The sequence below is a fragment of the Thalassophryne amazonica genome, chromosome 17, assembly GCF_902500255.1.
Source record: "Thalassophryne amazonica chromosome 17, fThaAma1.1, whole genome shotgun sequence".
NCBI classification, from domain to species: domain Eukaryota; kingdom Metazoa; phylum Chordata; class Actinopteri; order Batrachoidiformes; family Batrachoididae; genus Thalassophryne; species Thalassophryne amazonica.
In genome coordinates this window covers 3308248-3333628 of record NC_047119.1, presented here as the reverse complement: position 1 = coordinate 3333628, position 25381 = coordinate 3308248, and the positions used below count along the sequence as shown (strand labels likewise).

At 42.4% G+C, this 25381-nt stretch overlaps 1 protein-coding gene across 4 annotated transcripts in view; it reads left to right on the top strand.

Annotated features, from left to right (window-relative positions):
* sec31a (SEC31 homolog A, COPII coat complex component) overlaps positions 1-25179 on the top strand; it is a 36290-nt gene extending 11111 nt beyond the window's left edge. Inside the window, exons 10-28 of one of the 4 annotated variants that reach the window (XM_034192316.1) lie at positions 536-688; positions 774-1004; positions 1127-1201; positions 1539-1580; positions 3052-3285; positions 3521-3638; positions 5969-6147; positions 6216-6342; positions 6466-6611; positions 6697-6870; positions 8789-9028; positions 11076-11177; positions 15001-15103; positions 15607-15960; positions 18766-18821; positions 18941-19183; positions 23802-23921; positions 23998-24069; positions 24197-25179. In XM_034192316.1, the coding sequence (XP_034048207.1) occupies positions 536-688; positions 774-1004; positions 1127-1201; positions 1539-1580; positions 3052-3285; positions 3521-3638; positions 5969-6147; positions 6216-6342; positions 6466-6611; positions 6697-6870; positions 8789-9028; positions 11076-11177; positions 15001-15103; positions 15607-15960; positions 18766-18821; positions 18941-19183; positions 23802-23921; positions 23998-24069; positions 24197-24376 (2949 nt within the window). In that variant the 3' untranslated portion in view covers positions 24377-25179. Of the gene's footprint in view, positions 1-535; positions 689-773; positions 1005-1126; positions 1202-1538; positions 1581-3051; positions 3286-3520; positions 3639-5968; positions 6148-6215; positions 6343-6465; positions 6612-6696; positions 6871-8788; positions 9029-11075; positions 11178-15000; positions 15104-15606; positions 15961-18765; positions 18822-18937; positions 19184-23801; positions 23922-23997; positions 24070-24196 lie in introns of all 4 variants that reach the window. The other 3 variants (XM_034192315.1, XM_034192318.1, XM_034192317.1) reach the window with 3 other exon arrangements.
* The last annotated feature ends 202 nt before the right edge of the window (positions 25180-25381 follow it).

Genomic DNA, 25381 nt, shown 5'->3' with positions numbered 1-25381 from the left:
AAGAGTCCAATTCACCTAGCCTGCAAGTCTTTGGATGTGGGAGGAAGCCAGAGCCCAGAAACACACAGGGAGAACATGCAAACTCCACACAGAAAAGCCACAGGTGGGAATCGATCCCATGACCTTCTTGCTGTGAGGCAACAGTGCTAACCACTAAGCCACCGTGCTGCCCCAAGTTATCACATTGCTGTGTAAAAATAAACTAACCTTCATTTTGATGAAGATTAATGGCCTGTTTCTGCCGTATAGTTTTATAATAGAAAACTGATGGAGCTGCATTGTAGCCTTTATGTTGGTACATTTTATCTTGTGAATTCTTTTATTAATCCTTTTGATTTGTAATAATTCCTTCTCACATACTGTCAGGTTTATTGATGCTGTTGGATGTTTTGCATATTCTCAAAACAAGCTTCTGCTCATATTTGCATTTTTGTTCCATCAGGTCTGCAGTCATGGATTATAAATTTTATTTCTGGAATCTGAGTGTGAGGATGTGTCGTAGTCAATCTAATTTCATTGTGGTTGTTTGTTGCAGATCAGTAATTCATTTGGGAACATGGATCCTTTTGGGACAGGTCAGACGCTGCCCCCGCTGCAGCTGCCGCCGCCGGCTGCACCTCTCGCTGCAGTCAGTCCTCTGAAGAAGCCTCCTAAGTGGATCCGGAGACCCATCGGAGCTTCGTTTGCTGTGAGTTAGGTCCTGTTATGCGATTTCTGATTTGTTACTGTATTTTACAGTGGAAAGCACTGACACTCTTTTGGCTCACTTATAGTTTGGTGGTAAACTGGTGTCTCTGGAAAATGGAAACCTGAACCCTCAACAGCCTCAGCAGCCCTCTTCGCATATTGTGCATATTAGCCAGGTTGTTACAGAAACAGCCTTTTTGAAGCGCTCTGATCAGTTGCAGGCCACACTGAGTGCAGGCAGCTTTGTGGATTTCTGCCAGGCAAAGATCAGTGAAGCAGAAAATGAGTTTGAAAAGACAGTTTGGTCATTCCTCAAGGTAAAAAAAAAAAAAAGCACTGTCATTTGAAAACAAATACAACAATAATACAGCAATAGTGCATATTGTGTTTTCAAAGAAATGTATTATAAAATTATTTTGTACCTGTGTCTCATTTTCAGGCTAATTTTGAGAGTGACATCCGCAGCAAGTTCCTAGAACTTCTAGGCTATGACAAAGAGAAAGTAGCATTGAAGGTGGGATATCTTTTTTCATTACCATAATCAGAATCACAATAGCCTTTATTCATCAAGTAGCCACAAGAATACAAGGAATTAGACTTCGGTTTGAGCTGCACTCTCTCTCTCTCTCTGTACAGCATGTATAAATATACACTAAACACTGAATAATTCACAGTAAAAATGTGCAAATAAAATGTGCAAGTAAAATAAGATGTGCAATAAGAAAAAAAATGTCTGAAACAGACAAACAATGGATCCTACTGTGCTACAAACTATATATTTATGTGTTGTATTTCATACTCCATATTTAAATCAACACATCTTGTGATAAATGTTTTGTTTCTGTGGCCAGATTTCAGCAGCACTTGAAGAAGAGGATGCTGGCCAGCCAATTGTAAGTTTGTCATTTCTGTTATTAGATTAGATTAGATACAACTTCATTGATCTCTTGAGAAGGCTCTGTCAGGAAAATAGAGGTTCCAGCAGCATTGTATAGCAGCACACAGGGTAAGAAGCACACAGAGTATCAAAAGTGAAAGTAAAAAAAAAAGTTCAATGCTTTTTATTTTAGTTGTGCACCATAAAAGAAAAAGATAAAAAGGGGTCAGGTTTACTAAGATCCCATATAAGGAGTGCTGAATTGCAAGAGTGTTCCACACTTTTGCGCGTTGGGTTGGTTAATGCTTTGCGTGTGATAAACATGATGGCGAAGAGCAGAAGGTTCCCAGTTCAAGACCTCACATGCCCATTCTTCATGTAACTGTGAAGTTGCATCAGGATGGGCACTCGGTGTAATCCATGTTGGATCTGCTGTGGTGACCCCAAATGAAAAAAGGTAAAAGCCAAAAGAACATGACAGCGGGTCATAACATAACGTAGACAGTAGTATGTAAATGAGGATTCTGTGTGTGTTCATGACCATAAGTGCAAATGAAATTCAATCAGCCATTTGCAGGTATGTGCACAATAAGCCAAACACACATTTTAATTGAAAATGTCACTTACTGGACTTTTACCATATCAAAAATGAATGTGTGCTTTGAAAATGCTTCATCTTGTGTGGAAGTGCACAGTGTTTGTGTGTCATAAACCCGGATTCAGCACGGTCACTGAAAAGCACATGACCAAGTGAACAAAAATAAATTAAACAAGTGTTTGTTTTCTGCAGAAGTATTGAATAAAATGATTGAGTCTTTAGTACTCTCTAAATTTGCACTAATGGATATTTTTTAAATTGAAGCCCAAACATTTCCTGATTAAAACAATGAATCGTGCCTACCTCAATTTACTGAGCTGCTTTTGAATTAATGTTTTAAACTCACAGCGCTTCATTCCTTAAATGACAATTTTACACCTACTGATAATAAATGTTGCTGCAGGTCTTTGAAAAAAAATGTTGTAATCCTGATGTCTCAATTTGTACATTTTGCATTAAGGAAGTGTTGCAAGAACTGTGCATGATGCAACAGACAGTTTGCTTTTTTAAAACCAGTTGTGGCTTTTCTATTAGAAAATCACCCTTTGGTCTCAGTGTTATTTCTTTAACAATATAAATACGTATGTAGTTGCTGGAAAACATATTCACCAAGAAATGCATTGTTAAAAGTTGCTTTTTGTTTTGTGTCACAGTGTTGCACCATGTCATTCTTTCATTAAGTTTCTGCACTTGCTTATTAAGAGTGTTTAAACAGTGAGATATTAAATCTAAAGTCACTGTTGATCTTAAGTCTGTGTGAACTCATATCAACAGAATGACATTTGCTCAGACATGGAGCTGTGACACTGTTTTGAGCTTGGCCTGTCCTGTCGTTCTGAGTCTGTGCCTGAGTGTATTTCTGTTTTCTTTGTCTGCTCTTCATATCCAGTTGGACCTGCCTTCTCCTGCCAGCCTGGAGCCTTTAGCTGACCTTTGTCTTGCACCACCTCTTGAAACTCCCGAAGCATCATTTGATGTGATCGCCGCAGCCAACATTCAGCCACCACCTGAACTGGACGTTCTCGACTCGAAGAGTAAAGAGCGTACAGCAGGAGACACACTTGAAGCAGAAGCAAACTGGGACGCCATCATACCAGAGAATGAGGGTATCCCCATGGATGAGGTATGCCTTAAGCCCATATCAATTCCATTTTGCAGAAAGAATACATGTCCTTTAATGCACTTTTAAATCATTTACACTGCATATCCTGAACCCTGTGAAGGAACACACTGAGTAATATCAATTTGTTTTCCACATATTTCTCTGTCAGCTAAAAAAATGTTTTAGTTGTGTCAGTCTCCAGCAAAACATGGAAACACACTGTATTAGACAGACAGATTTTTCTTTGTTTTTGAAGACAATGGCAACGAAGGAGGAGGAGGCCACTTGTGCTGACACCTCAGCTCCAGCTGAAGAGTCGGCTGAGATCAGCACCCCAGACTCCACAGAAGGTATCAGCCTCAGCATCAGTCAAGGTGAATAAGCTTCTGTTTTTAAGAAGATCTGAATTTGATTTTGAAGTATTGCTTATTCATCCCACATGGGCCAGTTCTTTTTGTTTTGGCGGTTGATTCATGTCTTCTGTAGGAGAAAAGGTATTATTAAAGTGTTGCTTAAAGCTATAGGGCACTGAGCTTTTTAAGATTTAAGGCATGAAAAGAATTTTCACTGGCACCACTATAATTCTATTTATTAGCCTTTAAATAGGGAATTCATAATATAACATCACCAGTACAATCAAAATCCACATTGTCTAGAAAAAAACATAAAAATTTTCCCTGAAGGGTAAAATATCAAAAGAACAGACGGCCTTGAACTGCTTACGGCAGCGATGGTTGAGACCCATGCTGTTGTGTGGGCCGCCAGAAGAGGAGGTACTGCTGGCCCACCACCAGAGGGCGCCCTGCCTGAAGTGCGGGCTTCAGGCACGAGAGGGCGCTGCCGCCACGGACACAGCCGGGAGTGACAGCTGTTACTCATTATGTCCTGACAGCTGTCACTCATTCTTCATCATCCCACTCCATAAAACCCAGACGTCATCTCCACCTCATCGCCGAGATATCGTACTTCAATAGAGGTAATATCCTCAGCCATTTGTGTTTACTTATAAGCTGTATATTGTGAGTGTTTGCAGGAGTACCGGTCCCTCTTCCTGTGGAGGCTGAGTGAGTGCAGGACGGCACTCTTTTCCTCTGAGGGATCACTGTAAATTCATCAGCATATTGAGTGAGAGGTGGAGGTGGCATTCCCACCGTTGTTGTTACGGGGTGTACACACACCCACACTTGACTGTCTTTGTTCTTCGCCAGCAGTACCAGATCCGACAGTCGGGGACGGTGATCACCTGGGAATTCGGGACTTGGCGGCTCCAGTATTCACCAGGTTCGGTGGCGGCGGAAATCGTGTGGTTCCGGCTCTTCTCAGGACAGACGTCTTCTATCCTCGAGCCTGCCCACACGTCACCTTTGTGGATTGACTGTAATCATATTCTGAGATTGTCTGTGTATTCGTTGTGCACCTTCATAACATTAAATTGTTATATTTTGGCTCATCTATTGACCGTTAATTTGCGCCCCCTGTTGTGGATCCGTGTCACTACACTTTCACAACACATGCAGCCTGACAGTGATGTCATAGATCACGTGGGGACTTTCCCAGACTTGTGCAAAGCATTATGGGAGGCACACGATGGCAGCCATTCAGAGTAGAGAGGTACAGTGACGTGTGCTGGCTCGTCTCTCTGTGACGCCTCCTCCAGCATGGCAGAAAATGCTCAGAAACCACAGCGTTTCTCATATATTATGTAAAAGCTAGCGAGAAATAAACACTTCTAAAACTAGAAGGACTCGGAGAGCGCAAACCTCCGCCAAGGCCATAGGGTCACTGACGTCACATGGAATACCCTTTGGCAAAGAGGCTTATTCCACGTCGTTTCACGCATCTACCGTCATGTTTCAGATTCAGTGGTTAATCTTCAGCAAATGTATTTATAAAGAGAAACTACATGAACTACACAAGTTTTTTTTATTTTCTAATAAGTTTATTCAATGAGGAGAAACATGCTAAATTATTGTTGTGTCGTAACTTAATTTTTGTTCATCCTTTGTGACCCGTCTTCATGAAGTTAGATGCAATGAGTTAGATGTTGAAATTGGCCCTATCCTGCAATGATAAAGAATCCTTAAAAAAAATGACTGGATCCGGATCGTGTTCCGGATCATTACCATAATGTAATGACTTCTAAGTTAGGCCAAGATACACCCCTGGTAAAAATTTCATTGAAATCCGTTGCAGATTTTTTGAGTAATCCTGCTAACAAACCAACCAGCCAACAAACGGACGTGACCAAAAATAACCTCCTTGGCAGTGGTAACAAATCAAAACAGTGTTTTTGTAACCTGATAACACCTCTGGAGGGATTTGCAAGAGATCTTATGGACATTGGTGTCACACAGTGCATCAAAGTAACTTCCAGTCTTTTCAGAAGTGCACACACACACACACATGCGCGCACACACACACACTCATGTCCTTCTGCAGACAGCATTAAAAAAGAAGAGAAAATATTTGTTATGGATCCCCCCCAGGTAAATATGTTGTCTTAATTAAAATGAGCTGTAATTTTACAAGACATTTAAAAATAAAACAACATTAAAATGTTTGGATTTCAGGAGAAACTACATTTTGTCAGTTGAGTGAAGTTTAAGTGGCCCTCTGTCATTGTTCTTTGGTCATTTTAGGACAGTCCTTAAATCTGCTGGTCATCTGTGTGTTTTCTCTTTTCCTCTCTTTGTTTTTGGGTAAGACATGGATGGCCTCATCATACAGGCTCTGCTGACTGGAGACTTTGAGGGAGCTGTGGAGCTCTGTCTCCATGACAACAGAATGGCAGACAGCATCATTCTGGCCATTGCTGGAGGGGCCGAGCTGCTCCAGAAAACCCAGAAGAAGTATTTTATGAAAATGCACAGCAAGATAACCAAGGTAATGATGGAGGATGTCATTGATTAGTTATTGGTGGAGAGGTTAACTGTTAAGTGTTGTCCTTGTAGCTGATTAGTGCAGTGGTGATGAGGGATTGGCATGACATCCTGAAGACTTGCGACCTACAGAACTGGAAGGAAGCTCTGGCTGCTGTGATGACCTATGCTCAGCCTGAGGAGTTCTCGTCCCTCTGTGGTCAGTTTTCCACCATGATACTGAAGAAATGCTCTGTGAGCTGTGACCAGGTTTTGTCACTGCACATTTTTGTCTTTTTCTCTTAGCTGTGGTGTCTTTTGTCTGAATGTTTTTGCTTGTTAGACCTTCTTGGGAGCAGACTGGAAGCAGAGGAGAACCTCCAGCTGCAAGCCCAGTCCTGTCTGTGTTTCATTTGTGCTGGAAATGTGGAGAAACTTGTGTCGTGTTGGACCAGGGCACAGGATGGACATTCTCCACTCCGCCTGCAGGTGTGTTTATGCAGACGTGTTAAAATGTTCTGTGGCGTCTGATACCAGCTTTCTAGCCCTAATGTGCTGCGTGCCCGTCACATAGGACCTGGTGGAGAAAGTGGTGGTGCTGCGCCGTGCTGTAGAGCAGACCCAACGCTGTGGTCCTGCTGCTGTTGGCATCCTGCTGTCTGAGAAGATGAGCCAGTATGTCAGTTTACTGGCCTCCCAGGGCAGCCTGTCCACTGCCATCACCTACCTGCCCGACAACACCAACCAGGTATGTAACACATGAAGACACACTGGGTGTCATGTTTAATGGTCATCTTATGTTTTATGCTTCAGGCTGCAAAAACTGTGTATGTGCATTATGTGTAACTGTGTGTATAATTACTAGGAAAGTTGTATTTCTGAGGATTAATTTAAGTGTTGAACAAATGCAGTGATCTCAGTCTGTCCAAAGTGTTATTAAACCTCAGACTTGAATATATGACAAAGGAAAAGTGAGTTTTGGCTTTCTCAGGGGAATATGTGTGTACACAATTGTTAGGCAACTTAGGAATTAAAATTATTATCCAACAAATGAAAAACTATAATTTACCCATCTCACTTGTTTATTTTCATTTATGAGAGTAAATATAACAAATAAACAACATGAACAAATAAACACTTTTGATATTTCAAAATACTGCTTGGGACTTTGGCGAGGGCGGTCGCATCTCCTTCTCTCTCCTCTCCTCCTGTTTGTCTCTATCTCTGCCCCAACCTTCAAAGTCCCAACTTCACCAGACTTCACCTTCCCCCTCCAGGAGGCTGTGCGCCATCTGCAGCTGCAGCAGCACCCACTACCCCCCCCAAAGTTTGGCTGCACGGTATTTCTGCTGCAGCCTACGCTCACTTTGCCTCAATTCGTATGACGGACTGTTTCAAGTTTAGCGCACATAAACAGTCAAATGTATGTGTGGTTGTTTTAATTCTGATGTCTGCCATTATTACATTCAACTAGTAATAATTGTGGATTAATTGTATTTTTGTCTGAGGTAATTGAGTGTAATGATAATTTCATTGCACTTGTTGTCATGACAATAAATTATCATTCATTCATAGTCAGTGGCCAATATAGCCATCCTTCCATGAGCCTTCCATCCGTGGAGTCTATCAGTTTTTTGACCTGTTGACAACCAGTTTTTATGCATCAACAACCACAGCCTCCAAATGCTGTTCAAAGAGGCATTTTGATTACTCAGTTACCATCAGTGGAACAGAAGTGGACATTGTGGAATACTACCAGTACCTGGATGTCCACATAGACAACAAACTGGACTGGACTGTAAACACAGATGATAAGAAAGGTCAGAGCTGACTGTACGTCCTCAGGAGGCTCAGATCTTTCAATGTCTGCAGAAATATGTTGCAGATATTTTATCACTCGGTGGTCTCCAGCGTCATTTTCTACACTGTAGTGTGCTGGAGCAGCAGGCTGAGGGCAGCTGACATGAACAGACTCAGTAAGCTCATCAAGAGAGCTGGCTCTGTCCTGGAGTCTGTGGTGGAGGTGTCAGAGAGGAGGATGCTGAGGAAACTGCACAGCATCTTGGACAACACCTCATACCCCCTGCATGCTGCACTGACATCCTGTCAGAGTACCTTCAGCCAAAGACTGAGACCACCAAGGGACACAACAGAATGCCACAAGAGGTCTTTCCTACCTGTGGCAATCAGACTGTATAATTCCTCCCCCTTCTGCAGGATGAACACATAATGAACAGAGTTATTCAGTTACTCTGAGTTATGTTCAATATTGTCGAACATCTTGTGCAAATGTCTTCCAGTCATTTCGGTTAAATTTGTTGTACTTTATCTTAAAAGCAAACAAACAAACGTTCACTGTTACAGTTTCGGTACTCTGGCAAGATAATTTCCTTCAGGATAAATAAAGTTGATCTTATCTTATTTTCCCTCACAATAAGGCTGACATTTAAAACCTCTGGCAGATTAGCATTACTCTGCTTGCTATCGTACATTCTGTGCAAACTCACTTCCTGGTATGCATCCCCACTTTAGCAAGAGATGCTTCACTGAGGACAGAATTACTCATCTGAGCTAGTGAAATGCTAAAACCAAGGCCATCACTGAGTTTTGCTTGTTCGGGTGATGTCTCCATTCCTTGTTTCACTTTTCTTGTCTCTTCTGTGCAGGTTGCTGTACAGCAGCTTCGGGAACGGATCAGTCAGGCTCTGGGACTGCAGGCACCTTCAGCTCCAGTCCAAATGCAGAGTATTCATGCACAGGTTCCCGCTGCTCAGACCCAACACGTCTCAGCCATGTCGAGGCATTCGTACGGCCAAGCACGTCCCCCGATGGTGCCTCAGCCCACCGCAGCAGCTCCTGTGCCGACACCTGCTGCTGCTCCTCCACAGCAGCACTATTACCAGCCAGTATGTGTAGCTTTGAGATGATAGTAATCTGAGTGAACATTGATGTTCAATATTCCACTTATTTCATCATGTATTTACTTAGTTCGCCCAGGTGTTTACCATTTGACAGTTGATTGCAGTATTTCATCTTTAGTGTGAATTGGTTAATTTCTTCATACTAAGTAACTAGTGTTCATTTCACTGATTGTTTTTATGGTTTCCCTTCAAACCAGGATTTACGTTACACTGATGATACAGTGGATCCAGGAAGTATTCACAGTGCTTCACTTTTTCCACATTTTGTTATTTTACAGCCTTATTTCAAAATGGAGTAAATACATTTTCCCCTCAATATTCCACACACAACACCCCATAATGACAACATGAAAAGTATTTTTTTGTTTGTTTTTTTGCAAATTTATTCACAATAAACAAACTAATAAATCACATGTCCATAAGTATTTTCACCCTTTGATCAATACTTTATTGATGCACCTTTGGCAGCAATTACAGCCTAAAGTCTTCTTGAATATGATGCCACAGGCTTGTTGCACCTATCTTTGGGCAGTTTGGCCCATTGCTCTTTGCAGCACCTCTCAAACGCCATCAGGTTGGATGGGGAGCGTCGGTGCACAGCCATTTTCAGATCTCTCCAGAGATGTTCAGTTGGATTCAGGTCTGGGCTCTGACTCGGTCACTCAAGGACATTCACAGAGTTGTCCTGAAGCCACTCCTTTGATATCTTGGCTATGTGCTTAGGGTCATTGTCCTGCTGAAAGATGAACCGTTGCCCCAGTCTGAGGTCAAGAGCGCTCTGGAGCAGGTTTTCATCCAGGATGTCTCTGTACATTGCTGCATTCATCTTTCCCTCAATCCTGACTAGTCTCCCAGTTCCTGCTACTGAAAAACATCCCCACAGCATGATGCTGCCACCACCATGCTTCACTGTAGGGATGGTGCCTGGTTTCCTCCAGACATGAGACCAAAGAGTTCAATCTTTGTCTCATCAGACCAGAGAATTTTGTTTCTCCTGGTCTGAGAGTCCTTCAGGTGCCTTTTGTCAAACTCCAGGTGGGCTGCCATGTACCTTTTACTAAGGAGTGGCTTCCATCTGGCCACTCTACCATACAGGCCTGATTGGTGGATTGCTGCAGAAATGGTTGTCCTTCTGGAAGGTTCTCCTCTCTCCACAGAGGAATGCTGGAGCTCTGACAGAGTGACCACCGGGTTCTTGGTCACCCCCCTGACTAAGTCCCTTCACACCCGATCGCTCAGTTTAGGTGGGCGGCCAGCTCTAGTAAGAGTCCTGGTGGATCTTAACGTCTTCCATTTACAGATGATGGAGGCCACTGTGCTCATTGGGACCTTCCAAGCAGCATAAATGTTTCTGTACCCTTCCCCAGATTTGTGCCTCCAGACAATCCTGTCTCAGAGGTCTACAGACAGTTCCTTTGACTTCATGCTCGGTTTGTGCTCTGTCAACTGTAGGACCTTATATGTAGACAGGCGTGTGTCTTTCCAAATCTTGTCCAATCAACTGAATTTACCCCAGGTGGACTCAGTTAAGCTGCAGAAACATCTCAAGGATGATCAGTGGAAACAGGAGACACCTGAGCTCAATTTGGAGCATTATGGCATTGGTTTGTTTTTTTGTTTGTTTGTTTGTGTTGTTTTCAATAAATTTGCAAAAGTCTCAAAAACATTTTTCACATTGACATTATGGGGTACTGTGTGTAGAATTTGAGGAAAAAATGAATTTCATCCATTTTGGAATAAGGCTGTAACACAACAAAACGTTGGAAAAGTGAAGCACTGTGAATACTTTCTGGATGTCCTGTAATTCTGGTGCACATGACTGGAGCTTCATGCTCTTTGTGCTGGAAACAGTGTTCTTGCTTTCTCTTTGGGAGTTTGGCTCTGTCTGTTGGACATTGCTCTGCTTTAAACCCTGACACCCACCCCCCACATTGACCTGTCCAGTGCTTGTGCAGTGTGGTGGTGCTGTTGGTGTTTCCCCTGTGGTGCTTCCATCATTGGTTTCTTCCATGTGTCTGTCTCTGTGCTTCAGGTGAGGGCTGCCTCCACTGTTACCACCTGGAGTAACCAAACTCCTACAGCCCTCCCCAATGTACCTCCTCCTCTTCCAGTAAGCTCCACTTCTGAGCAGCAGGTACACCGAGACACACACTTTTACACACAGTGTATCTTTGTAAAAAAAAATTAGCCAGTTCATTTTGTTCACTGTGGAATTTATCAGGCAGTATGTGGTTTTACAAACATATGGCGTTTGCAATCTATATGAATTATAATGTCAAGCACTCAAAGTTTGTCTTTCTTAATGTGGTTAATGTCCATCTGTCCATTTTCTATACCTGCCTACTCTAGATAAGTGTCACCGGGGGGGCAGATGTTGTTAATTTGTTACCTTAATTTATGAACTTGGACTCGGTGAAGATTAAGCGTTTTACCTTCCAGAGTGTAGTTGTTCTTGACCACCAGATGGAGCTGCCTTTATGACACATTATCAGTGGTATTCCTCAACATCATTGGGTGTGTTGTCCTTTTATTCTGACACCCTCAGTTGAGGCGGGACCACCACAAGATGATCAGAGCAGGGTGTGTGTCTCCTGTCTTGTAGATGCTTAGGACCTCAGACAGAACCTTACATCTTCAGCTACAGCCAGGACTGCTCTATATTGGTGTGCTGGCCAAAGCTTTAACTGTTTTTGCCAACTGCTTCTGGTAGAATTGACCATGAATCCTCTACAGTCCACCCACACAGAACACACTTCCACCTTCCATTCAATTCATTTAGTTTATATACTCAACAAAAATATAAACGCAACACTTTTGGTTTTGCTCCCATTTTGCATGAGATTAACTCAAAGATCTAAAACTTTTTCCACATACACAATATCACCATTTCCCTCAAATATTGTTCACAAACCAGTCTAAATCTGTGATAGTGAGCACATCTCCTTTGCTGAGATAATCCATCCCACCTCACAGGTGTGCCATATCAAGATGCTGATTAGACACCATGATTAGTGCACAGGTGTGCCTTAGACTGCCCACAATAAAAGGCCACTCTGAAAGGTGCAGTTTTATCACGCAGCACAATGCCACAGATGTCGCAAGATTTGAGGGAGCGTGCAATTGGCATGCTGACAGCAGGAATGTCAACCAGAGCTGTTGCTCGTGTATTGAATGTTCATTTCTCTACCATAAGCCGTCTCCAAAGGCGTTTCAGAGAATTTGGCAGTACATCCAACCAGCCTCACAACCGCAGACCACGTGTAACCACACCAGCCCAGGACCTCCACATCCAGCATGTTCACCTCCAAGATCGTCTGAGACCAGCCACTCGGACAGCTGCTGGAACAATCGGTTTGCATAACCAAAGAATTTCTGCACAAACTGTCAGAAACTGTCTCAGGGAAGCTCATCTGCATGCTCGTCGTCCTCATCTGGGTCTCGACCTGACTCCAGTTCGTCGTTGTAACCGATTTGAGTGGGCAAATGCTCACATTCGCTGCCGTTTGGCACGTTGGAGAGGTGTTCTCTTCACGGATGATGCGAAGGAGATGTGTTGCACTGCATGAGGCAAATGGTGGTCACACCAGATACTGACTGGTTTCCCCCCCCCAGTAAAACAAAACTGCACCTTTCAGAGTGGCCTTTTATTGTGGGCAGTCTAAGGCACACCTGTGCACTAATCATGGTGTCTAATCAGCATCTTGATATGGCACACCTGTGAGGTGGGATGGATTATCTCAGCAAAGGAGATGTGCTCACTATCACAGATTTAGACTGGTTTGTGAACAATATTTGAGGGAAATGGTGATATTGTATATGTGGAAAAAGTTTTAGATCTTTGAGTTCATCTCATACAAAATGGGAGCAAAACCAAAAGTGTTGCGTTTATATTTTTGTTGAGTGTATATTGCCAAATCACAATAAAGTTGCCTCAAGGTGATTCACACAAGTAAGGTCTAACCTTACCAACCCCTAGAGCAAGAACACAGGCGACAGTGGGAAGGAAAAACTCCCTCTGATGATATTGAGGAAGAAACCTCAAGCAGACCAGACTCAGAGGGGTGACCCGTTGCTTGGGCCATTCTGACAGTTACAAGGTTTTGCAAAGTTTTACAAAACGGAACATAACACAACAAAAGATGAACAAAACAGAACATAACACAACAAAAGATGAAATTTATGAGAAGTCCATGCAGGCATCCAGTCCACACGCAGGGATCTTCCATCATGCCATTCAGGTGGACCTGTTCTCGCGGCAGAGTCTGTTCCACATTCCATGTCTGTTTCAGAAATTATGCAGTTCTACAGCATGTTCCCAAGGGACAGTCAGCTCAATGAGGACAGCGTGTCAATGGAATTTGACCACAAGGACAGATCAAGTCCCAAGTTGGTTGCTGTGATCTCAAGTGGAAATATAAGTCTCTGGTCTGAATCAGGATACATTTCCCACCCAGTCCCTGGCTCCAGGCAGTAGGGTTGAGTCCAGAGGCAACAGGCTTACCCCTTGTTTCTCTCCCTGCCAGATGAAGGCTGGACACTTCTTGGCATTTTCTTTTTTATGAGTGCTTGAGTATCCAAATTTATCTGATCTGTCTCAGCACCTGTCCTACAGCAAGGTGGCATGTTTGCAGTCATATACTCTGATATTATGAAGAATATTTTATAACATTTAACTGTAAAAGCTGTTGGCAAAACTCTTCTGTACCTGTATTAATGGTAAATATTCACCAGGTGGAGATATTGCTCCATTTCAAGAACCTTGAGTACAGGCTGCTGTGGGACAATGCCAACGACAACCAACCTGTTGTTTATAATAGTAGGATGTCTATATTTACATAAACACAGTAAACCCTTTGCCTCAGTTTGTGAGCTTATAATTAAATGTTGTTTGATATCATTAACTTATATCACTGCTTTTTAGGACATAAATAATACGGCTGTCACATTACAGAATAATCACTAAATGATATTAAATAATCACCCTGCTGTGCCCACTGCCTGTGCCTCTGCAATCACTCCTCCATGTGTTTGTGTAAATGTGCCACATCACACCTGACGTGCACGTTGTTTCTCTACACTGTATGGTCCATAAGTATTTGGACAGTGATACTGTCTTTTGCGGCACTACAGTGGAGTTGAAATGAAACAGTGAGGCTTTACTTGTACTGTGGACTGTTAACATCAAATGTTTAACAAAAATGTAACATGAACAGTTTAGGAATTAGAGCTGGCTTAATATGTAGTTACTCCATTTTTTTCAGCTCCCATAAGTAATTGAAGAATTTCTATTAAAACAAATCATCGCTTTTAGAGCCAGTTTTTGTTTAGCGGAGTTAGGCAAGGCACTGTATGTCTTGGACTTCATTTCTGTTAGTCATTAAGAAATACAAACTGTATGGTACATCTGTCTGGAGTAGGCAGTTCTCCAAAAACACGTTGTAAGTACGGCTGTGTCCTCACGACTCCCTGGACGTCTGTCACACTCGCAGCCTCAATGTCCAGACCTGTGTCCTGTTTCAAACATCTTGCTACTGCTTCTTCCTTAAACGGTTTGAACAAATTACTCATAAATTTCTGTCTTACATGTGATTGGTAAATGTTCTCTTTCAGGGAAAAGGCAGCCCCCCATCCTGCTCTTTGATATGTTGGTGGCTGTTTCATCTGCCATTTTAGAACACAGTGGCATGTATCTGCCATGATAGTCATGTTTTCACCAGTGTTTGTCTTTTGGCAGGATAATTCAAAAAGTAATAAACTGATTCTTATGAAATTTGATGAGCAGATAAATAATGTTCTGGGAACCAGAATATATTCTGTGAACTGAGATCCAGAAGAATGTTTGGAACATTTGAGGGATTTTGTTTTGAAAGGTCTGGATCTAGGATCCAGACATTTTAAACAGTATGTGGCCTCGGATTGTTTAATTTGTGTTTCTTCTTGTGTTTGTTGTTTTTAAGGTGGAGCCCTCAAACTCCATGTATGGAATGCCACCTTGTGGTACAGCAGCTGCCCCACCGGCCTCATCCACTCCAATGTACATGTATTCCCATCAGTATCAGCGTAAGTCTCAGAGTAAACCTGCATTATGATCAGTGATTTATTTATTTATTGAGTTACTTTTATCATTTTGTGACAAAGTCATTTTTGACTGGACTTGGACACGTCTGGTATCAACACCAGCTGGCTACATGAAGTTGATGTAAAATATATATATCTCGGACACGCCTTGTTTGCCTTTATTCTTTGACACTATCAGATATTTTTGGGACTGTTTCACTCTTTAAGTCAGTCTCGTTAGAACTGATCTCTGTTTTTACTCTAAATGACACTCGTCACTAACACAGGAATGTCTGTGCGTAACATTTCTGCAGTTGTTTTGTCGTAGAGTCTTTTGTAACCTGTAAACGAGACAAAGATCGTCAGCATGCGCTGTAGTGGACGCAGTCTCGTCACGTTTATTTCCCACACGTCTGTCCTGTTGCATGATGTAATGTAGCTGTTGTTGCTGGTAACCGTGTCAGTTTTCACTAACAGCATCTGTTTGTGTCCCGTGTCAATCACAGCCTACCCCCAGGTCAGCCAGTTCTCACGTGGAGCTGGGGGGGCGCCCCCCTGTCAGCCTCTTCATTACTCACCCGCTGCTCCTCTTCTTCCACCTCTTCAAGCACTCTGCACGTCCCCACCTCCACACCCACCTGGCTTTCTCTCTCAGTATACACAGCCAGGTCCTCCACTCTATCCCGGACCACCTCCTAGCAGCCAGTGCTTATCCTCCAGCCCTCCTTCCCATCCTCCTTTCTTTCCATCCACTTCCTCACCCTTTTCTCCTCCTCCATCCTCTGGAGTGTCTTTCCAGCATGGCGGGCCAGGATCTCCTGTGTCATACACGCCGTTTCCTCCACCAGCCGGAGTCTCAGGTACACAGCATGACTCTGACCCTGAACAGATCCCGTCTCTCAGAGAACAGGTCTGCATGACTCTGATCCACATCACTCTGATTCTCTGCTTCTGGCTCACTCAGAATCCAGGGTTTAAATTTACAATCTTAACTGCCACTTGGTTTTCAGCCAGAGCTTATTTTTAGCTTCAGTCCACTAACTGGGTCATTGTGTTTTTGTTTTCAGAGTGGCCTGTAGTGTTCATAAGAAGAATAGTACCAGAATAACAGCCTATTGACTCAATGCGAGTTCTCAAAAACTCAGAAAGGAATGACCCGTCATTAAGGCCTCCTTTACACAGGACGGCGGCACTTGTGAGTCTGTCGAACATCTTAAAATGCGCCTGAACAGTGGAGGTGGCACAAAAACACCTTTATTATGTAACCACTTCAGCGGCGTTTGAGTCTCACGTGGAGTTAGTGCACTACAGGTGACGTCACATTTCCACTGAGATCTGCAGCTGCTTTTTTTTACATACAGTATGTGCTGGATTTTGAGTGGTTTGCCGTCATCTTTCCTCACTGTGCTTGTGCTCTCGGGGGGGTAGGGGAACAAGCTAAATATTAAAAGGTTAATTTTTCACGCTGGTCTGGTTGGATTTATCTTGTGTGCATGTGCGTTTCTCTGTCATTCACGGGTGGCATCAGCTGAATCTGCAGAAAAAGGACATTACTGGACAAATAACACCTTTCACTGGACTTCCTATGGCTGGAAAACAACTGATAGCCATGAAAAATCCAAACAGGTTTTTAAAAAACTTTTGCAGGGACTGAAAAAAGTCACATGACTGTTGTCCTTTTTTAGAAAACTCACTTTTTGTCTTCTTTTGACTAGAGCTCCACACTGAGCTCTGTGACTCAAAGTCTGGATTATACAATTCATGGAGAAAAGAACAAAACTGGTGAATCCACAGTGAACTTAATATACCTACTTGTATATTAAAACTTCACATGAGGTGTTTTCATGCAGGCGGTCAGGCACACTGCAGTGGGGGGGGGTGCATACACAATCCAAACTGAATGTGCACGTATGGAAACATGGCGAAATGATTTATTTAATATTTAGCTCGTTTTGTCGTCCATGGTGACAGGTTTTAAGTTAGTTAGTTACTACAGGTTGTCATCATAACAGTAATGGAGGCTCAGATTACGTGTTTGACGTGATGTGTGTTTTCAGTGCCAGTCGAGCTTCATGTCCACTTGTGCTCATGGCACACAGCCCCGATCATTGCGCTCCTGTTGGCTGTGATATTAAAATGGTATTGATCCTTTTTTTCTGAGTTCATGTCCAAACGCACGTCACTCCGGTCATGTTGCAGTAAACGATCTGCTGTGTGGCAAAAACACCATGGTCATTGTGCACCCATTGGACGGCCATGGGGTGCTCTGTGAGGTGTTTTTGTGTGGCCTGTGTGGTATTTTGTGTCTTCCGGGCTTGGCGACTCTCCTGCAGAAATCAGGTGCAGCTTCATACTTCACGGTGACCACTGCGATCATGCCGGTTTGTGTGAGGATACTGATCGGACCTCAGGTTCTGGTGTCAGCTGAGCCCCTCTTTGGCGTCATGCAGCATTCAGTGTGATGTCATGACCATGCAAAGACCGCTGGGCAGACCCCGTCCCTGTGTAAAGGGGGTTTAAGTAGTTTTCGGAACACCCTGTATGTTACCTATCACAGGTTTAAGTTCACAAACTGCAGTACTCACACTTTAGATTAGACACAGAGCACAAATGCTGAAGCTGAGATATTAAGTCAGATAGCAGTAAAGAAACCAGTAAAAAAAAAGAAGGAATGTATTCACATTTAAGAAGCTGAAATCAGAGAATTTGGATATTTTTAATGACAAAATGATTAACTAATTATCAAAATAGATGTGCTTTATAATCATTTAATGTTTGTGGTTTACTCTTTTTAGTTTTAAGTATGAAGGGTCTTACACTGCTTTTCTTGGTTTATAAATCAAAATAAGGTTGTGTCATTAACCATCCTGGGAACTTGACTGTTCCATTTTTATTGATTTTTGGTAGACTTTAATAAATGTGTCATGTTTCATAATTGCATAAAGGTTAACATTGTTAATTGTTGTGTTACTAACACAAAAGGTAGGTTTGGCTATGTTCACATTACAGGCTGAAGTGGGCCAGGCCCAGTCTTTAACTCGACAAGTTACACACACAGATCTGATTTATATTGATCTGTGTGTCTGATGCGTAACCTCAGCAATTAGCATTTATGTTGAAATTTTTGGATCCATGATGGTGAGACAAATCACCCTCTAATTTGTCTCCACCTTTTTTTTTTTTACCATTGATATATTATCTTTGGATTGATAATGTTAATATACATATTATTCTCAGCTCATTATGTTATTTATGGACACAAGTCACAGTTCTTCAGAATGATCTTGTGTCCTTGATCTTAAAAAAAGTCTGATCTCCGGCATCACTGAGTGAGAAAGGTCAGATTGGATTTCATGGGACTTGTGCTCCCTGTAAGTCTCACATGCTTCCACAGCCAAAAAAAAGGTTGCATTTTTACATTTCTGATGTTTTTAATTTCGATTTTTTAATAATAAGCACTCACTGATTACAGATTTTGTTGAACATGCATGGGCCATTGTTGTCGGGCCAGCATCAGATACAAGAATGTCGAATTTCAAGGGGAAAAAAATGTGATCTGAATATCCTTTAAGAAAATCAGAATTGAGCAGCGCAGCCTGTAATCTGGATATAGCCATAGGTTAATCAATGAAAGTGAAAATCAATCACTGATTCCCACCCCATAGGGCCTCAGAACGGTTGGAATGATCCACCTGTCCTGAAAAAAGTACCACAAAAGAAGGTAAGTCTGTACACGGAAGTTGCTTTATGTTACTTCAAATGTGAACTCGGTTTGAATTGAAAGTAAAACGACACCTGTTGCACATTAAGTTTTAAAATAGACTTCTTGTTATTCAGCAGGTTCTGGATAACTACACTCCGCCTGCCCCCATCACCGCCCCTATTATGGCTCCGTTGACTGGTGACCCTCAGGCCCAATCAGATCCTGTTTTAGCACCCCACGGTGCCATGGTGCAGGGTCCAGACGGTGTCCACACCCCCTACTCAGGCATGCAGCAGCTTGCACCTCTACCCATGAACCCCTCAGGGCCAAAGACCAGTGTGGAAGGAGCACCGGGAGCACCAACGGGAGATGTGATACAGGTACACTGTGAAGTTTACTGGATGATAAGTATTTTGCTGTTATTGTTGGGGGTGGGACAGTTGAGCCAAAGCTGGAGTGATTTATCGATCTCGGTCATGTCTGAAATGTCACAAGTGCAACAATCATTAATCGAGTACAGGAACTCTGCTGGCCCGCCCACAGCCGCAGCAGATGCTCTGCTGTTTATCCTCACTGCTCTGGTCAGTTTTAAGAAAGAAAACAGTCTGCTTTGTTTTTCAATTTTAGTTTAAACTGTAGCTCCATCAAAATATTTGGGCAACCAAATATGTGCAACTCTCGGTTCATTCATGCATGTAGAAGTCATTTCAACACTTTTTCCTGGACTTTCAGTGACTGGGGGGAAAAATAAATTTTAAAAACCATTTCAGCGATTGAAGGTGGTCACGTGACTCCTGTTTGGTTAGAAGAAGCCACTTTCTGCTCTGTAGTTTTACTGAACTCTCACCCATCAAAGGAAAAGCTGATTGTGATGTCCTTAAGTTTATATATTTTAAAACATTCAACAGGACATGTGCTTTGGACAGAGAGCAAGTCAGATTTAAAACTAAAATAAAATACGCCCACATATACACACAAAAAAGCCCAAATTAAATGTGGTGACAGCAGATAAGAATAAAACATCCCCGCATGCAGCTGCTGCTTTAACACGTGGCAGCGCTGCTCTTCTGCAGTAAAATAAAAGGAACAACTCACCTCTGACTCCACTCCTCATCTGGAGGTAAGAAATGTTACTAAGGGCCCTGTCCCACTGGGGAGAGGATTAATTGCGCATGAATTGAGTACACAGATTGCGGGCGTTCGTTGTCGTCTGCAACAAAAATGGCCAAAAATGACAAATGTCCCAGTATGAATTATGGATATATTAATAATATATAGCGAAAATATGATGAACAATCACTGTTGTATAACGCATGTAGTGAGGAAACGGATCAGACGCATTGCGATTATCACGGCAGTATTACAGGTGTATTATGAATGCATTGCGCATGTGTTGCGCGTGCACGGCATCTGCATTGTGGTCATAAAAGAAGCGCACTCGGGCCGTCAGCACAGCCTCTGGAGCATTTGCTGGACTTGGACAAGTTGATTGGAGTAAACAAGCAGTGAACAGGGCAAGTGGTGATGTCAATGGATCGCATCAGAGAGCAGCTCATCTGAACGATTATAACAAGTTAAATCTGTTATAAGGAATATAGGAATAAATACTGTAACAGCTGCACACAAGAAGGAAAAAAACACGCAATTGTTTTATCAAGCCTTGACAATGTAAACAATTCAAATAATTACCTTTTTAGACGGCTCAAAATGCTTTCATGCTGCTTGTTAGCCGCCCAGCTGCAACTTCCAGTGTGATTCAGGAGGTGATTAGAGCCATTTTCAACAGCCAATTTGCAGAATAAAATGATTAATCTGCCACAAAATAATTATTTTATATATGCAGCATCCAGCGCAGAGCGCGTGGCAGCCGGTAGAACAAAGAACGGCGTCCAAATGCAAATCAGATGCAAAGCAGACATAATAAAACGCTTTATTCATGGCCAGTCTGTATGCAGTTGCTACAACTTATTTTAGTTCGTGATGTGGACATGATGGACACGCAAAATATCCGTTTTACACACTGTCCCAGTCCGCTGCCAAGCTGCAAATCCCTGTCAGTTGCGGATATCAGCAGATGATGGTGAATATACAGCGCATAGATTGAGTATGTATATGTATGTATTGAGTATGTGGGTGATTCTTAGACTACGGGCACTTATTATGTCCTTTGATCATATTGTATGAAAAACAGAAAAAAGGGGAAATTTCACACTTTTACGTATAGTTATGTTTACAATGAAAGTGTGTTAAGAAATTTGTTCTAGTAGTCTACGATAATTTTTTCACCTTTTTTCAGCATCATTATATGCAAATATTGCCATTTTGTGCTTGTCCCACACCCAGACTTTTGATCTTCAATGATAAAAATGAATGGTAAAGAAACGTTTTTTCTAATGTTTTAAAATATCTCAATAAAATATCAGTAAAATAATCAAAACATAATTGGGGTATTCAATGTCATACAACTGTTGTGATTTTTTTAAACAAAATGTAGTTGTCCCACACTATTGCCATAATTTCCACCACAACACTAATGTCCCTTTAAGCAGTTTGTATGAAAGACTTTGGGTAGTTTCTATGGAGATAAACAGTGACATCAGAGCACATGTATATAGCGCCAAATCACAACAAACAGTTGCCCCAAGGCGCTTTATATTGTAAGGCAATGGTGTGGTGGAAATTACATTTACAAGGCCAATAGTGCCCGTAGTTAAAGAATCACCCATGTATGGAGTATATAAAGCGGATGTCATCTGCAGCCAAAATTTTGTGCAGCTCAGAAATCCTGGTAACGGAAAAATGTGCCTCTGTGGATAATTGCGGACATGTGCGGTGTCAGCCAGCTCATACAAGCATGTTTCACGCATATTGCGGATGTTAAGCAAATATGAGCCAATTTTGTGCACAATCCATATGCAAATCCTCCTAAACACCAGTGGGACAGGGCCATAACTACAGAATTATGTTTGTTACTGGTATCAGACTTGCACCCGCCACAATATGACACAGCAGCTGATGAGTCAGGCTGTTTCCAGACTGTCTGGTTATGCATGAATTACTCGAGTCAGCTCAATAACCTGCTCCAATAAAACTTCCAAGCGCTTGAGTGTGAATGACAGGTCTGATTCCCAACACTGGTTATTGTGTTATTAATCTATAGTTTGTTTTATTCAGGTCTGTGTGTGTCCATGCGCGTATCTTAGTTTGCGTTTGTACCTGTAGTTTGGTTTGTTTTTCCATCAGTAGACTTAGCAGGACGGCCATATTTTCCTGAATGTACTTCACAATAAAAGCGTTTTATCTTCAGTGGAAGTAAGACACGGTGTGTAAAGCGGTTGTATTTGGTCACTTAAATCATGGGTGTGTTCTGGGTGTAACATGAAATAAACCAACCAGATTGTCATCTGTCATTTCCTTTAAAAGCCAGAGTGCTAGAACCTGACACACTGCTGTTTAGAAATCAGACTCAAGTGAGAGGTTTGTTGCAAAGATAATTTTAGTTCCATTTTGTTGTATGTTAAAGCAGAGATTATGCACATCATGTACCTGCATATGTAAAGTGTAGCTGAGTGTTGGACCCAGTGAATTTCCAGGTTTTTGTTATGTGGCACCATCACTTTCTGCTGCATGTGGAATGATTCTTTTTTTTTTTTCAAACCTGCCGGCAGAAATCCAAATTTTTTTTAAGTGTTTGAACTAATGACGCTACAGTTAAATTGAAAGTCAGATCCGGGGGCTTTTATGTTTGGTCAGTGTCTTGGACTGTCATGTGGATAACTTGCGGTGTGAGCACAGTCTGAATCAATGGACCAAATATCCAGTGCATTAGTGAATTATCCAGTCAGAGGTTGATGTAAGTGCCTCAATTCAAATTTGGTAAGATTCCCCACAGCTTGCAAAAACATGAAAATATGTGTTGTGTGGGCCGCTGAAGAGGAGGTACTGCTGGCCCACCACCACCAGTCGGCGCCCTGCTTGGAGTGCGGGCTTCAAGCATGAGAGGGCGCCGAGACAACAGAGAGTGACAGCTGTCACTCATTTACACCAGCTGTCACCAATCACCACCTTCCCTACAAAAGCCAGATTATTACTCCACCTCCTCGCCGAGAAATCAGCTACCGTCTAAGGTAACCTTCTCTGCTGTGATTTCGTTGTATCTAAACATTGTTCTGTGTGCAGCCGTTTTCCAGTCTGAAGCTGGATTGGTGATAGTGGGAGGGCGACGTTCTTCGCCTCTCACTCCATCCAGGGACGAGACTAACAGGAGCTGCACGGGTGAAATTGTTTCTGGAGGTGGAGGTTTTCCCTCCCTGAAGACCTGTGGGTGAAGGATTACTGGGTGTGTGGATACACACTCACCATTAACTGTTTTCATCTTCTGCCAGCAGTACCAGGGTCTGCAACAGAAGACGGTGACCACCTGGGGACTCAGGACTTGGCGGCTCCAGTGTTCTTCAGGCCGTTGGTGGTGGAAGCTGTGTGGGTCCCGGCTCTTCGATCGCCAGAGGTCTCCTATCTTCGAGCCTGCCCGCACGTCACCTTGTGTTTAATTGGCATTATATTTTGTCTGTATCCAGTTGTGCGTTTCACAACATTAAATTGTTACTCTTTGTCTCATCCATTGTCCGTTCATTTGCGCCCCCTGTTGCGGGTCCGTGTTACGACACCTTCCCAACAATATGTAGAAAAATCTAAAGGGGGTCAGTGAAATGCGAGCAAAGAAGAGTGTTCCTGTGCATGAGGAAAAAAATGGTTGAGGCTAGCAATAGCTCCACCATTAGTGCCTGAGTGTAGCGGCTCATGGATGTTGCCGCTGTGGCATAATGTTACCTCAGAACATAACAGCGCTTCTCACGTGTAGCTTTTGTTTTAAGGTTTGGTTCACTTAGAAATGTAGCTTAAAAAGAAACTTAAAAGCAGTCAGGAAAGTGATCTGGTTGTAGACTGAGACCTTTATTCATTTATTTTTTTTTATATTCTCACGTGTGATTGTCTCAGCCTCTGCAGTGCATCTCTGCTGAGAAGGTCATGAAGAAGCCCATCCCTGATGAGCACTTGGTCCTGAAGACCACATTTGAAGGGCTCATCCAGAAGTGCTTGAGTGTAGCTACTGACCCTGTGAGTCTAACACCTGTGTTTATTTGACATATGAAGGTGAGCCGTTTGCTAATTCTGCTTTCACACTGATTCACAGCAAACGCGGAGGAAGCTCGATGATGCCAACAAACGTCTGGAAGCCCTCTACGACAAACTCAGAGAACAAACAGTGAGTGTGTTTGGGTTAATGATCCATGTTCATACTATGGTACATGCAGAGCAACCCGCTGCTGCTCAGGAGGCGGCAAATGAATAATGGCTGGTTTTTGTTTGTTTGTTTGTTTGTTTTCTTCCAGCTCTCTCCAGCCATTGTAGGAGGACTGCATAACATCGCACGGAGTGTAGAGACCCGATCCTATACAGAGGGCCTCAACATCCACACTCACATCGTTAGCAACAGCAACTTCAGCGAGACGTCGGCATTCATGCCCGTACTGAAGGTGGTGCTGACGCAGGCCAACAAACTCGGGGTCTGAGTCGACAGAAGGTCACAACCACTCCCGAGTCTCAACTGGTTGAGGCGGCACGGAGCCGAATATCAGTGAGACACGTTAAAACCGTCGGCTGTTTGCTTCCTGCGGAGCTCCAATTGACTCTCAGTGCATAAATACTTGACAAAGACTTCTGAGGTGGATGAAAATAATTGTTTTCTGCCATTATGTTTTACACAGTTCAAACACAAGCCGTGTTCCCAGTGACACGTAGGGTGAAAGTCAGCTCCGAGTCCTGTGCAAACATGTGCACACTTCACCTCAAAAGGGCTCCAGGATATTTTATGACAATACCACCTTAAATGATCAAATTAGCACAATGAACTGATTTTTTTTTATTCATTTCATTAATATGAGATTTTAATGTTATTAATCCTGAAACATACTAAATTCTCTGAATTGACACAAAGTTGCACACAGTTCAGTTTGTTCACTCATTTCACTACAGATGTGTAAAAGAAAAATAAAAGAACATGATTGGTTTACTGACTTTACAGGAAGCAATGAAGAAGCAGGAATGAAAAAAATCAGCAGGGCATTTTAGAAAAGTCAGACCTCTTAGCTGTGCCGGCATTCTGAATTATAGTCAATTAGGAAAAACTGTATTGGCCAGAATATAAGATCTGTGGGTTTTTGTTTCATAAAATAAAGCTGAAAAATATAGAACTGTCTTACAACCCCATTTCCAATGAAGTTGGGATGTTGTGTAAAATGTAAATAAAAACAGAATACAATGATTTTCAAATCCTCTTCAACCTATATTCAATTGAATACACCACAAAGACAAGATATTTAATGTTCAAACTGATAAACTTTATTGTTTTTGTGCAAATATTTGCTCATTTTGAAATGGATGCCTGCAACACGTTTCTAAAAAGCTGGGACAGTGGTATGTTTACCACTGTGTTACATCACCTTTCCTTCTAACAACACTCAATAAGAGTTTGGGAACTGAGGACACTAATTGTTGAAGCTTTGTAGGTGGAATTC